This window comes from Pholcus phalangioides, unplaced genomic scaffold, assembly GCF_987345545.1.
Source record: "Pholcus phalangioides strain wild (caught in Gottingen) unplaced genomic scaffold, Ppha-v1.0 ptg000015l_1, whole genome shotgun sequence".
Taxonomy (NCBI): Eukaryota; Metazoa; Arthropoda; class Arachnida; order Araneae; family Pholcidae; genus Pholcus; species Pholcus phalangioides.
In genome coordinates, this window is record NW_028301608.1 from 117830896 (window position 1) to 117845003 (window position 14108).

Consider the following 14108-nt stretch of genomic DNA (forward strand, 5'->3'; position numbering starts at 1 on the left):
AAACAGCATATGCGGTTTTCATAGAAGACGCGGAGGAGAAAAAAAAAAAGGCCCTTCTCAGGGCCAAAAAATATATGATAGGTTGAAACTGAGTCGCATAACTTTGTTAAATATGTTTAAAAAACTAAACTTAAAGGGTTGGTACTAAATATTTATTACAAAAAAAATATTGCTGTAATCGTACTTTCGTCAAAGGTCAAGTACTATACGGGCCCCCCCCCCCCCCCCAGAGCTGCGAGGTCTCGTCAGACCTCGTAAGGGGCTTTATGTTCTATATATATATATATATATATATATTTGTGTTCGCGCGCTTTAATAACAAAATCGCGTTGATTATTTATGTTATGTATTTATATATTATCATGATAACACGTATCATATATTTATATGCGAGTTCGGCACCTTCTCACAAACATTTCTTGGCTCTGAAAAGAGCCTTTTTTTTTTTTTCCTTCAAGCCTTGGGCTTACTCCCTCATTTTTTTGCTTTCTTTGCCGTCGTCTTTTTCGGAGTGGACTTTGCTTTTTTCGGCTTCGCCGCTTTCGGTTTCGATGGTTTGGCTGCTTTTTTCGGAGACTTGGTCTTCGGAGCAGATTTCTTGACCGTCGATTTCTTTGCGGGGGCTGCTTTCTTTTTCTCGGACTTCTGTTTGGGCTTTGCGGTCTTCTTGGGGGATTTGGGTTTTTTCGAAGCGCCTTCCTTCTTGGGTTTCTTCACCTGTTTGGCAGCGGCAGAGGGTTCCTTGCTCTTCTGCCCGGATGCGCTCAATTTGAAAGATCCGGTGGCACCCTTGCCCTTGGTCTGAACCAGGGCTCCGCTGACTACGGCGCTCTTCAGGTACTTCTTGATGAAGGGTGAAAGCTTGTCCACGTCCACCTTGTACTGGGCACCGATGTGCTTCTTGATGGCCTGCAGTGAAGATCCGCCCCGTTCTTTAAGACTGGTGATGGCACTGTTCACCATTTCCGATACTTTCGGATGAGAGGGAGCAGCTTTCGGTTTCTTGCTGCCAGCTTTCGCCCCCTTTTTCTTCGGGGTCGAGGCGGCTGGCGCGGCAGATTGAGCTGGTTGTGCACCTTCGGACATGTTCGCTTGCACTCACGTAACGAAATGATCAGTAATTTCTCGTTTTTTTGCAGTAGATTCCCTTTGCGCTTCGTTTCAGCCAATCGCGTTTCTCGGTTTCGAAATCGACCAATCGCGGCGTAGTCGTCCGTTACACTTTGAATTTGGCGCTTCTGTCATTGTGGAAAAATTGAGGAGAAGAGACTGACCACCGTGGTGGACGGACGCACGAATTTTTAGCTCCCCGGACGACGAAAAACGTGTTAAGCCTTTTCTTCAACGTGGACAGCTAAGCCTTTTTGCGACGACGTGACAGCGTGCTCTGGTGAATGCGCTTATCCACCGGGCGCAGTACGGAGCTACTCGCCCCTAGCCTAGCCCAGAGCTGGCTAGTAATTGAGGATTTCTGCATAAATTCACGGACGACGAGGAAATAATACACAGCGCCAAAGGGCATTTCTAAAAGGTTTTACCCAATTTCACTCGCGTGGTTGTCGCTTGGTCGCCATCTCTAGTATTTTATTCCTGGTGTCTGGCGTACTTCAGCGGCAATGGGTAAGTCCCAAATCTAAATACCCGCTTTATTATTTCTCCGCAATCTGTGTAGCATTTCATGTCGCGAGTAGCCATGGCTCCCGTAAGAGCTCGCGAGTGTTACGTTCACACGCACATCATCCATGAGGATAGCGTGGACCGCTGGAATGCCGTCAAGTACGTGCTTGACGAGCACTTTGCCAAGTCTCCAGAGGAGCAAATCGATGATCTTGAGAACGCCACGGCAGACGTTCTTGATATTGTTAAAACAAACTGCCCAAACATGAGTAGGGCCGTTGAACTGATCAAGGAGGACAGTGTCCCTTGCGGGCTCGACGTGCTGTTCCGAAAAGTTCTCGAACTCATGATCGTGGTCGAGGGCTGCACAACGGACAGCGACCTGGGGGCCAGCCAGATCGAATTGATCGGGGCCCTCAAAATAATGGTAGAGGGAGATTTCACGAAGTGTGGAAAATTCCGAAAGGAAGAGAAGGGGAAGGACCCTGCAAAGACCCGGGCCAAGGCCCCAAAAAAGAACCCCAAGAAGGGGGAGGGAAAGGAGAGGCCGAAAACGGTCGAAATTATTAGTGAGAAAATCACTATAGATAAGGGCGACTCCTCCGAGAAGGATAAAAGACCAGGGGCACCTACGGCAACGACCGCTCAGGTCAACCCCCGCCCGATAAGCTCAACAGATGGCGCTGCAAGGGCTTGCTCCTCCGCGAGCGCATGCGCCAACGACGCCTCCGGGAGCTCCGGAGCAAACAACAACATTGGCGCTTCGAGCGAGGGCGACAACGCCCACCCAGACGAAAACACCGAAACCGCGGATGACCCAGATCCCGATAACCCCAACGAGTGGCAGGAGGTTAGGCGCTCAAAAGGGAAAATCCCGCCACTACATATTACGAAATATGGCAACTGGCGGCAGATTAATGAAATTCTCAAGGGAATCTGCGAAGCCCCGTACTCGGGCAGAACAGCCGGGAAAGAGCTGATTCTCAACCTGAGGAGCGAGAAGGATCATAGATCGGCCACGAAAGCCTTTGAAGCTGCCGGGATCCGATTCAGCACCTACACCCTGCCATCGGACAGGGTAATCAAAGTGGTGATTAAAGGCCTAGAGCTCGAGGCCAAGAAAGAGGAAATAGAGGAGGCCCTCGCAGAATTAGGTTTCGCCCCCATTGCGGTCTCCCAGCTGAAAAGCTTCAGAGGGCGCTACCCAAATAGGGAGCAAATTCTTTTGCCGATATGGCTAATAGAACTCCCCAAAAATACAAAAAGCAAAGAAATTTTCCAGATGGACAATCTAAATTACCTGAAGGTAAAAATAGAGCCATACAGGAAACGGCAGGGCGTGGTCCAATGTCACGCCTGCCAGAAATGGCGCCATGTGGCGAAAAACTGCTGGAACTTGGCGCGCTGCGTCCGATGCATCGGGGACCATCACTCCTCCGAATGCGACAAGGAAAAGGGGGCGAGCACCGTACAGTGCGTAAACTGTCTCGGCCCCCACCCCGCCTCCTATAGGGGCTGTAGGCAGTTCCCTAAGAACAATAGGGGCAGGGGAAACAAAGACAATGGCAATAAGCCACGTAGCTCTAACGAGCAAGGCAGACCATCGCCAAGCAATAGCGAAGGACCAACCCTTGGCGACAAGCGACAAGGAGCACAGAAAAGAGCCCCCGCGAGGGAGAGGGAAAGGAGAGTGGAGGAGAAAGAGAGGACCAGCGAAAAGGTGATAAGGGAGTGCGAAGCGCACCAAACAATGGCTTCTCCTCTCCCATCTACCTCTGCTTCTTCTCCCCCTCCCCCCCCGGCGCGCTCAGCCAGAACGGTTGCCTGGCAACCGCTACCAACTGCCCAGGGGGTAGGAGCAGCGACCGAGCTGCCTCCCGCTGTGAGGAAAGAGCAGGGAAAAGAAGTTACCATGGCAACTCCCCCAAGAGAAGAGGCCGGCGCCGATAAACAAAACATCGCGAGCGCCAACGCCCACAATAACACCGACGATTTCCCAATCGGGTCTCTTATGACCACGGTGTCAAATTGCTTGTTAAAGATAGCACTCGCAAAAACGAAAGAAGACAAAATCAACATCTTCTTCAACATTTTCCTAGTCGAGATTCAAAAAATCTTGTTCAATGGCCAGTAGAAGTGTTCAAAATTTTAAAAATCTAACGATAATGGCGTGGAATGCACGCAGCATAAAAGACGACATGGTCGAGGTTCGTGAGTCGATAGAGCAATTCAATATTGATGTTCTACTAGTAAACGAGACCTGGCTTCGCCCCCACGACACCATCAGAGTCGCTAATTGCGATGTTATTCGTAAAGATAGAGTCTCTGGTCACGGGGGGGGAGTCGCGATAATTATCAAACGGCATTTAGCGTATTCAGTAGTCGATCTCCCAGACTCTACTAATATCGAAACTCTTGCAGTAGATATCCACTGCAAGGACCGTAAGGTCATCAGATTAGGAGCAGTGTATAAGCCTCCACAAAACAACTTGGACTTTGTCCCACTGGACGTCTTCTTCAACTGTAGGCACCCAGCCATAATGGCGGGTGACTACAACTGCAAGTCGAAGTACTGGAACAGTAGAGGTTACAACAAGCATGGTAAAATATTGGAAAGGTATTGCAGAAGCAAGAATATCCGCCCCTTTGGCACAGTTGCCCACACATTTCATCCTGATAACCATAAAATGTACTCAGATACACTCGACATTGCCCTTACGAAAAATCTTAACGTCGCAATGTCGATTGAGGTCAAGGATATTTTGTCTTCAGATCATATCCCAATCATCATGGAGATCGACTTCCTTTTGCCTGACGGCCAAAAACCTAAAAAACGTACTAACTGGGAGGTATACAAGCGCCACCTTGCGCTCCTCCCCGGGCCAGACTGCTGGTTCCGAACCCCCCAAGAACTAGATACAGCTGTGGACGACATCACGGATACCATCCAAAATGCCGTTGATAAAGCTTCGCAGACCCCTCCTCGGGCCGGAAACCCACTAGCATTGCCTCAATGGCTAAAACATCTTATCAAGGAGAAGAACAAAAAAAGACGCATTTGGCAAAACGCCCGCACAAAAGAAAACCACAGAAATTTCACGAAACTGAAGAGAGAGGTTTCCAAAGAAATCAGAAACTTCGTACAAGACCGATATCAAAACTTCATAGAAGAGGCCAACTGTGAAGACGGCTCCTTCTATAAGGTCTACAAAATCTGCAAGCCCAGGGCTGAGGCAATGAGGGCTATACACGGCCCCAACGGCCTAGTGGTCTCCGACGAGGACAGAGCCGAGGTGTTTGCAGACTCCCTTGAGGACCAATTCAGTCCCAACGACAATACTCCGATCCAAACGATCCAAAAAATCAACAGAAGCGTATCCAGGTTCTTCGCCTCAACCAACTTTGAATACGGTACGGCATTGTACCCAACTGACGAAGAGGAGGTCAAACAGGTAATTAAAAAACTTAAAATCAAAAAAGCACCAGGATTCGACAAAATCACGAATCGAGCGATTAAAGAGCTCCCTCAAAATTTCATAAAAATTCTAACGAGACTCTTCAACGAGATAATGCGGCACCAACATTATCCCACTGCGTGGAAATTTGCCATTATCAGACTAATTCCGAAGGCCGGCCAAGACTTGGTTTTTGCCTCGAATTGGCGCCCAATCTCATTACTCAGCTGCCTGAGCAAGGTATTTGAAAGAATTGTAATTAAAAGATTTGATAAATTTAATGAAAACAGAAATATAATCATTCCGGAGCAACACGGCTTCAGGAGTGGACATTCGACCACGACGCAACTCCTGAGGGTCATCGAATACCTTCAATGGGTCCGCATGCATCGAAAAACAGCTGCAATAGCCATGTTCGATTTATCCAAAAGTTTCGACAAGGTCTGGCATAACGGGCTATTGCACAAGCTAATTGGTATGAACGTACCCCGTAGCTTAGTTAACTTTACAAAAAATTATCTTGAAGGAAGAACCTTCAAAGTCCAAATTAACGACACATACTCGTCCGAGCGACCATTAAGGGCATCTATAGCCCAAGGAAGCGTTCTCGGACCGGCACTTCATAATTACCATATGAACGACTTCCCCGTAAGCCCCACGGGACTTACGGCTCTTTACGCTGATGACAGCGCGGTCGCCCAGTGCCACTGGAACCCATTGAAGGCATTAGAAGCCCTTCAGGAAACGACGTCAGATATAGAAAGATGGTGCATTAATAGCAGAGCAAAACTCAACGCTTCAAAAACCATCTTTTTATGGATCACCGGAGTACGACCAGAAAACCTGCCACAAGGGGCAGCATTAATTGTCAGCGGGACACGAATTGAACCGTCCTTAAGGGCCAAATACCTCGGAGTTGTCCTCGATAAGAACCTCAGCTTCAATCAACACTGCAGCGAAGCAATAAGTAGAGCCACAAGAGCCATACACGAAATGAACAAAATAGTGCGTCACAGAATTGCTCTGTCGACCAAGAACAAGATCATTCTCTATAAAATGGTTATACGGCCGGTAATGACCTACGGGTCCGTATGCTGGCTGTATAACCGCGATTCAATAATTATTAAGATCGAACGGGAACAAAATAAATTTATTCGAAAAGCCCTTAAGGCCCCGTGGTACATTAGGAACCGCAATATTAGAGATGATATTAAACTAGAAACCGTTTTCGATTATAACCTTCGACTGGCCACAAGATTCTTTGAATCTCTGGAAAACTCTGAATATTGGCACCTCAGCCAAATATCAAGCTACGATAGCGCCGAATTCTTGGCTAGAAGACGGCCTAAGAATATCCTCCACATGACAAGACCCGAGCTACCAGGGCTCTAATTAAACAAACGATAGAAAATCCATCACAAAACGAAACCAACTGACAGATCCCCCCCCCCCCCAATCCTCACTCCACAGGGAGGGAGAAAAGGTAGAAGAGCAAAGAGCCCAACTCTGAAGAGAGAAGGGAGGGCCAGACACAGGGAAAAGAAACAGGAGGAAAAGAAGATCGCATAACACTCAACCCTAGAAGATAACAGCCAAACAATAGGAGCAGCGCGGCCCCACACAATAGGAGCAGAAGGAAACGGACAAAAGGAGCTGTCTGAAAAGGAAAACTGATAGCGAGGAACCCCTTCCCCACCTCCCCCCCACAGGGCGAAGACGGGGAAGAGCCTCTCCGCTCTCGAGAAGGAAAGAAAAGGAGGAAAGAAGAGAACCCTTCTTCCCCCCCCCATCCATACCGATCCCCCGCTGAACGGCGGTGTAATTAGATTGTAAATAGTGTATATATATTATCTGGTGAAGGGATTAATTATAGTAAATATGTTGTATATATCTATCTGATTAGAACTTATTTTAGAATATTACTGAACATGTCTTTCAGTACTCTTGATTAGTATATGCTGTATATAAATATACTCAGGTGGTGGGAATATTTCTAAAGTATAAATATAGATACCTAGTAATAACTTTTTGTAATTATGTACCATTAAAATTTGAATCCTTTCATAAAGTACCCATATACCGATAATTCGCACCGAAATAACTGGACCGATAATCCAAAAACAGGCAGGTGTTTAACATCTGCCTGGGCCCTTAGGAGAACCCGTTTTTATTAGGTAAACACGACTAGGGCAAGTTCCCCCCCCCCGCGCTACAGGCGTCGGACGAAACAAAGAATATACGGACAAGCACGATCGATCGATCCATGGTCAACACTACTCATTCTGCTGTATGATGAACGAACGCGAACGTAACACTCTGAGCTCTTGAATCTCCCGCAAGGGGGCGCCAGTTCTCACAAGGAGAACAAATTTATATATATCTAATCTGCACTTATCGTTAAGGCTACTCGCACTAATCGCTGCGCAGATGGCGAGGAAATGATGAAGGGGGTATGGACCACTACCACAGTGGCTTCCGGGACCCCAAGTGAACCGTCAAATCAATGTCAATGTCAAAAATTGAGGAGAAACATTTATCGTCTTGCTCTCAACGCGTTCAGACGTTTCTTTCATCGATACGCAGACATGGCTAGGACCAAGCAGACTGCCCGAAAGAGTACCGGAGGCAAGGCCCCCAGGAAACAGCTCGCGACCAAGGCTGCTCGTAAGAGTGCCCCGGCGACGGGGGGAGTGAAGAAGCCCCATCGTTACAGGCCCGGTACCGTGGCCCTCAGAGAGATCCGTCGTTACCAGAAGTCGACGGAATTGCTCATTAGGAAATTGCCCTTCCAGCGCCTCGTCCGTGAGATCGCCCAGGACTTCAAGACCGATTTGCGCTTCCAGAGCTCTGCTGTCATGGCTTTGCAGGAGGCCAGCGAGGCCTATCTCGTCGGTCTGTTCGAAGATACCAACTTGTGCGCTATCCACGCCAAGAGAGTTACCATCATGCCCAAAGACATTCAGCTTGCACGTAGGATCCGGGGTGAACGAGCTTAAGTCGTGAAGGAGGAGTAGGAAAAAAAAAACGGCCCTTCTAAGGGCCAACACATGCAAAGAGGTGCGCCTTTTCATTCGCATTGCCACACACGAGTTGAAATAGTTTTTTTTAATCCATACATGAAATTTTTCTGATTGATTAGAAAAGAAAGTTAGGACAAGCCACGTATGTTTTTTTTTTTTGTTTTTTGTTTTGCGCGCAGCGCTGAGAGAAATGTGACGCTGTATTTTATTACTATTGTGCCTCACCCAACCCAGACTTCTAGACTCGCCGGATTCGAATAGAGTTGCTTTGTTTACTGGGGGGTCACTTTTATGGTCTGGGCGTGGCTATCCCCAGCGGACAATGCGATTGTGTTTCGGAACCAGTCTCTAATTTCCCCGGGGGACATTGAGGCGACTGTGTTATTATTATTAAACAATGCGATTTAGCGTGACCTCTTTGCGTGATTTATTGGCCCTGATAAGGGCCTTTTTTTTTTTTTCTTCCTCTCTCGCTTGACTTAAGCTTTCTTTTCGGTTTTCTTGGGCAAGAGAACTGCCTGGATGTTGGGCAGCACTCCTCCCTGAGCTATGGTCACTCCGGACAAGAGCTTGTTCAACTCTTCGTCGTTCCTGATCGCCAGCTGCAGATGTCTGGGAATGATCCTGGTTTTCTTGTTGTCTCGCGCTGCATTTCCTGCCAATTCGAGAACTTCGGCGGCCAGGTATTCCAGGACGGCGGCCAGGTATACCGGAGCTCCGGCACCTACCCTCTCGGCGTAGTTGCCTTTTCGAAGGAGACGGTGGATACGGCCGACGGGAAATTGTAGACCGGCACGGCTAGACCTGGTCTTGCTCTTCCCCTTCACTTTTCCTCCTTTTCCACGTCCAGACATGTTTAATTTTTCCTAAAAAATGATCGGAATCGCGCTTCGCGCTTTTTTTTTGGCGCCGCCAATATCAGCCTGAGAGCTCTGCCTTCCTTGTTTTCCTTTCAGCCAATAGTGCCCCTTTTTGGCGTTTTCGCGATCCGCGTTCGTCGTAGTTGTAGACGAGAAACGCCTTCGTAGTTTTGAACCGAATAATAATCGATAAAACTAAAAGGTTCCGCTGACTATATGACCCGCATTTCCTTCTCCCTCCCCGTATTAACGGTTTCTCTTCTCTTTCCCCCCCCCCCCCCCATACATTTCTTCGTTTTTAAATGAAACTTATTTCTTTTTTTCCTTTTGTTATTAGAGGTGGTGTTTGTTTAGCACTACTGCATGTATGGCATGTCTCTTTCGTCGTTGAAGTTAAAGATTACTGACGTCCCGTATACGGGACAGAAAAGTTTTCTAATTTTCAAGGAAATAAATTATTTTATTCATATTTAGCATTCGGTTCTATACTTATTTTTTGCTTAATGGGCTGAACTTCCAAGAAAAAACGAGTTTAAAGGCGGCACAAAGCACAGATATTCTAATATGATGCTGGTATGCACAAAGAGCTGAAAGGTAATGAACTTGTTGAAACAAAGTGAACGCATGGGAAATACTAAAATAATGTTTATATGCACAAAATGAATGTGAAACGTTAGGGTAAATGAAGGAAAGGCTAAAATGAAGTAAATAAACTTGGCGAAACGAGATGTGTTAATATAATACACTGGGGGCTAAAATGAAATTGAAACAAAGTGGGACGCATGCGAAATACTGGAAATAATGTTTATATTCACAAAAGAAGTATGAAATCATAAATGAATATTTAATTGTTCATGAACGTAGATTGTAGTGAAATTATAATTTCCTATTTTTGTGTGAAATTGAAACAGAAAAAAAAAAAAGAAGTTGGCATTTCTCGTTTCTTTGCATCGCTGACTTTCAGTAGCTAACTAGGAATGATGTATGTCGTGTCTAGTGGCGTAATGGTTACGACGACGGACACGAATCTTGAGCCTAGTGTTTATGAAAGTCATGGGTTCGAATCTGCATTTGGTTATTATAATGAAATAAATTAATGTAATGATTGTAGTATTGTAATGATAATGAAATAAATTGTATGTAAAATATATAAATGTAATGAATAAATGTAAAATACATATTGTATGTAAAATAAATAAATCGCAAAGGGAATCTACTGTTCGAATCTGCATTTGGCTATGATAATTAATTGTTATTTATTATAATAATTACAAATTGTTATCGTATGATAATTTACCTTTCAAAAGTATCGTATCGGCACAGAATTTTTTTTGCTAAAAAATTATTGTAGCAGTTTATAACGTAATCGTGTTAATTGTAACAGATGACTGTGTCGTTGTGGCCTAATGGATAAGACGCTGGACTCAAGAGAATATATTCGGAGGCAGATAATGATATTTTAAATATTGTTGCGCCGAACATATCACGTGGTATATCTATTGTGTGGTAGAAAGTATTGTTGCGAAGCTATACCTTACCTGGGGAACCCCTCGCGGGGGCGCCGCGGGCGGAAAAATAAGGGGGTTTTATTTGAATTTTCATTCCGGTTCCACGCGAGCATGGGTTCGAATCCCACCCAAGACAGTTTCTTCTTTTTTTTTTCCCCCATCCATCACATTTTTCTTTCGCAGAAATTTCATTGATTTTATATATATATATATATATATATATATGCATGCTCGAATAGCTTATTTATTTATGTTTTTTTTTTTCCAGGGATAAATTCACAAGGATTGTTGGTTTCTTCTTCATGAAAGGTAAGCACTCCTAACGTTACATTACACCTCATTATATTATTGCTATATTAAATTACCGTTATGTTAGGCAACAAGTCGTTTGCGACCAGGGTTAAACCTTCTTACTCGATTTATTGGCCCTCAAAAGGGCCTTTTTTTTTCCCCCCCACCCTGAACGAAAAGAAGTTACTTTGAACTGGTGTATTTGGTGACAGCTTTCGTTCCTTCAGACACTGCGTGCTTGGCGAGTTCTCCGGGGAGTAACAGCCGCACTGCAGTTTGGATTTCTCGACTGGTGATGGTGCTTCTCTTGTTGTAGTGGGCCAGTCGTGATGATTCCGCTGCAATTCTTTCAAAGATGTCATTTACGAAGGAGTTCATAATTGACATAGCCTTGCTAGATATCCCGGTGTCTGGGTGGACCTGCTTCAGAACCTTGTAGATGTAGATTGCGAAGCTCTCCTTCCTTCGCTTCTTCCTTTTTTTCTTGTCTCCAGCACGGACAGCCTTCTGGGCCTTTCCGGCTTTCTTCACAGCTTTTCCTGAAGGTTGTGGCGGCATTTTACCTGCAAAAAATTACGAAAATGTGTTAAAAAATTTTGAAATTTTTTCATAACGAAAGGATTTCAAGTTTACTCCACAAGTGAAGTTTCTCATTTGTGATTTTCCGCAACCCAATCTCAAATATAAACAATGGGGGAAGGGAATTCGTATTGTTCACCAGTAGATGGCAGCACTGAGCAGAGTCATATATCAACTTCGCCTTCGGGAACTGAATTACCTAAGAAATTGAATTTGTTCCCCCCCCCCGCTTCCTTTCCAAACCCCCCCCCCCCCCCCCCCCCCACACACACACACACACAGATTTCAAAATTCAATCGCTTGTGGAAAATGTTATGTATTGGATTATCCGATTAAACATAATTATCAAATAAATAAAAAAAGAGGATTTATATGATGATGCCAACAGTATCTCGCAGTGCTAAGTAGAATCGTATATGAATCACTGATTTATTTGAAATAAATTTAATTTTTCTTTAATTTGAATATTTTGAAATTAAATCTTATTAAAGAAATTTGCCATGGATTGTGGGATTAGAAGAAATTACTGAAAGGAAAAAAAATTCCAACAGTAGATGGCAGCACTAAGCAGAGCCATATAGGCCCATATCACTGGCCGTATAGTATATTAATTTGTTTAATTTTCTTTTATTCCCTCTCTTCTTCCCCCCCCCCCCCCACATACACATATTTTTAAATTAAATTATTGGAAAATTATGTTACTTACCGATTTAAAAAAAGAAAGAAAAGTGATGCCAACAGCACGCGGTGTTCCCAGGTGGTCACCCTCCCAAGTACTAACCGCGCCCGATGCTGCTTAACTTCGGTGATCGGACGAGAACCGGTGTTTTCAGCATGGTATGGCCGTTGGCGATACATAATGCTCTTTTCACACTTCTTAAGTGATCATAAAATCTATTCAAAGGAGCCCGTCCATTTCCGCTGCTTTGTTCCTTTCTTCCCGTGGGAGTTGGGGCACAGATGGTGTCACATCACACTGGTACTCTAATTGATGACATCACAAAGGAGGCTCTTTCATCTGCCGAAAGCGCAGACGCACAAGCTGGTTGACGGACATGTGAGGAATTCCGCCTAAGGGCCCTTCTACAATTTTTCTTTTTTGCGCAAAATGTTTAAGACATTCTCTAGTTTCCGCCGAAAATGTTGTTTTCTTTTTCCAGTTCAATCTGTACTCTTACAGTAGGCATCGATTCCGCCAACTTTCAGTGCTGCTGCGATAATTTTCTGGAGGGGGGGGGGAAGAAATAACGGTTCCCCCCCCCCCTCCTGTCAAAGGGGGGGGATAAATCAAGTCTTTTATCGACCAATCGAATAACGCCTCGTCGGCGGACCAATGCCCGTTAGACAGCGGTGACGTCAGCTCCGCGCTTTCGAGACAGAGATCGTGATTATTGTCGATTTCCTTTCATTTCTGCTTCAGATTTCGCAAATTCAACATGTCTGGTCGAGGCAAGGGAGGAAAAGGTTTGGGCAAAGGAGGAGCGAAGAGACATCGTAAAGTTCTTCGCGATAACATCCAGGGCATTACGAAACCCGCCATCCGTCGTTTGGCTCGTCGTGGTGGTGTGAAACGTATATCCGGTCTCATTTACGAAGAGACCCGTGGAGTTCTCAAAGTTTTCCTCGAGAACGTTATCAGGGATGCTGTCACTTACACCGAGCACGCCAAGAGGAAAACCGTCACCGCCATGGACGTGGTCTATGCGCTGAAGAGACAAGGCAGAACCCTGTACGGTTTCGGCGGTTAAAAACAGCATATGCGGTTTTCATAGAAGACGCGGAGGAGAAAAAAAAAAAGGCCCTTCTCAGGGCCAAAAAATATATGATAGGTTGAAACTGAGTCGCATAACTTTGTTAAATATGTTTAAAAAACTAAACTTAAAGGGTTGGTACTAAATATTTATTACAAAAAAAATATTGCTGTAATCGTACTTTCGTCAAAGGTCAAGTACTATACGGGCCCCCCCCCCCCCCCCAGAGCTGCGAGGTCTCGTCAGACCTCGTAAGGGGCTTTATGTTCTATATATATATATATATATATATATTTGTGTTCGCGCGCTTTAATAACAAAATCGCGTTGATTATTTATGTTATGTATTTATATATTATCATGATAACACGTATCATATATTTATATGCGAGTTCGGCACCTTCTCACAAACATTTCTTGGCTCTGAAAAGAGCCTTTTTTTTTTTTTCCTTCAAGCCTTGGGCTTACTCCCTCATTTTTTTGCTTTCTTTGCCGTCGTCTTTTTCGGAGTGGACTTTGCTTTTTTCGGCTTCGCCGCTTTCGGTTTCGATGGTTTGGCTGCTTTTTTCGGAGACTTGGTCTTCGGAGCAGATTTCTTGACCGTCGATTTCTTTGCGGGGGCTGCTTTCTTTTTCTCGGACTTCTGTTTGGGCTTTGCGGTCTTCTTGGGGGATTTGGGTTTTTTCGAAGCGCCTTCCTTCTTGGGTTTCTTCACCTGTTTGGCAGCGGCAGAGGGTTCCTTGCTCTTCTGCCCGGATGCGCTCAATTTGAAAGATCCGGTGGCACCCTTGCCCTTGGTCTGAACCAGGGCTCCGCTGACTACGGCGCTCTTCAGGTACTTCTTGATGAAGGGTGAAAGCTTGTCCACGTCCACCTTGTACTGGGCACCGATGTGCTTCTTGATGGCCTGCAGTGAAGATCCGCCCCGTTCTTTAAGACTGGTGATGGCACTGTTCACCATTTCCGATACTTTCGGATGAGAGGGAGCAGCTTTCGGTTTCTTGCTGCCAGCTTTCGCCCCCTTTTTC

The 14108-nt window shown here is 45.4% G+C and overlaps 4 protein-coding genes and 1 non-coding gene across 5 annotated transcripts; 2 read left to right on the forward strand and 3 right to left on the reverse strand.

Annotated features, from left to right (window-relative positions):
- Positions 1–7657: 7657 nt before the first annotated feature.
- Positions 7658–8068, forward strand: LOC149077864 (histone H3). The gene has a single exon (XM_089242431.1). The coding sequence runs from the start codon at positions 7658–7660 to the stop codon at positions 8066–8068; it is 411 nt and encodes a 136-aa protein (XP_089098557.1).
- A 503-nt stretch (positions 8069–8571) lies between these two features.
- On the reverse strand, positions 8572–8946 carry LOC149077865 (histone H2A). The gene has a single exon (XM_089242432.1). The coding sequence runs from the start codon at positions 8944–8946 to the stop codon at positions 8572–8574; it is 375 nt and encodes a 124-aa protein (XP_089098558.1).
- A 1988-nt stretch (positions 8947–10934) lies between these two features.
- LOC149077866 (histone H2B) lies at positions 10935–11309 on the reverse strand. The gene has a single exon (XM_089242433.1). It carries the CDS (start codon positions 11307–11309, stop codon positions 10935–10937), a length of 375 nt encoding a protein of 124 aa, XP_089098559.1.
- Positions 11310–12062: 753 nt separating this feature from the next.
- On the reverse strand, positions 12063–12181 carry LOC149077867 (5S ribosomal RNA). Its single transcript, XR_016194277.1, has one exon. It is a non-coding gene; the product is annotated as a 5S ribosomal RNA (ribosomal RNA).
- Positions 12182–12766: 585 nt separating this feature from the next.
- On the forward strand, positions 12767–13078 carry LOC149077868 (histone H4). The gene has a single exon (XM_089242434.1). The coding sequence runs from the start codon at positions 12767–12769 to the stop codon at positions 13076–13078; it is 312 nt and encodes a 103-aa protein (XP_089098560.1).
- The last annotated feature ends 1030 nt before the right edge of the window (positions 13079–14108 follow it).

Excerpts from the sequence above, each read along its gene's own strand:
- LOC149077864 (XM_089242431.1), top strand. The coding sequence starts at position 7,658 with ATGGCTAGGACCAAGCAGACTGCCCGAAAGAGTACCGGAGGCAAGGCC.
- LOC149077865 (XM_089242432.1), bottom strand. The coding sequence starts at position 8,946 with ATGTCTGGACGTGGAAAAGGAGGAAAAGTGAAGGGGAAGAGCAAGACC.
- LOC149077866 (XM_089242433.1), bottom strand. The coding sequence starts at position 11,309 with ATGCCGCCACAACCTTCAGGAAAAGCTGTGAAGAAAGCCGGAAAGGCC.
- LOC149077868 (XM_089242434.1), top strand. The coding sequence starts at position 12,767 with ATGTCTGGTCGAGGCAAGGGAGGAAAAGGTTTGGGCAAAGGAGGAGCG.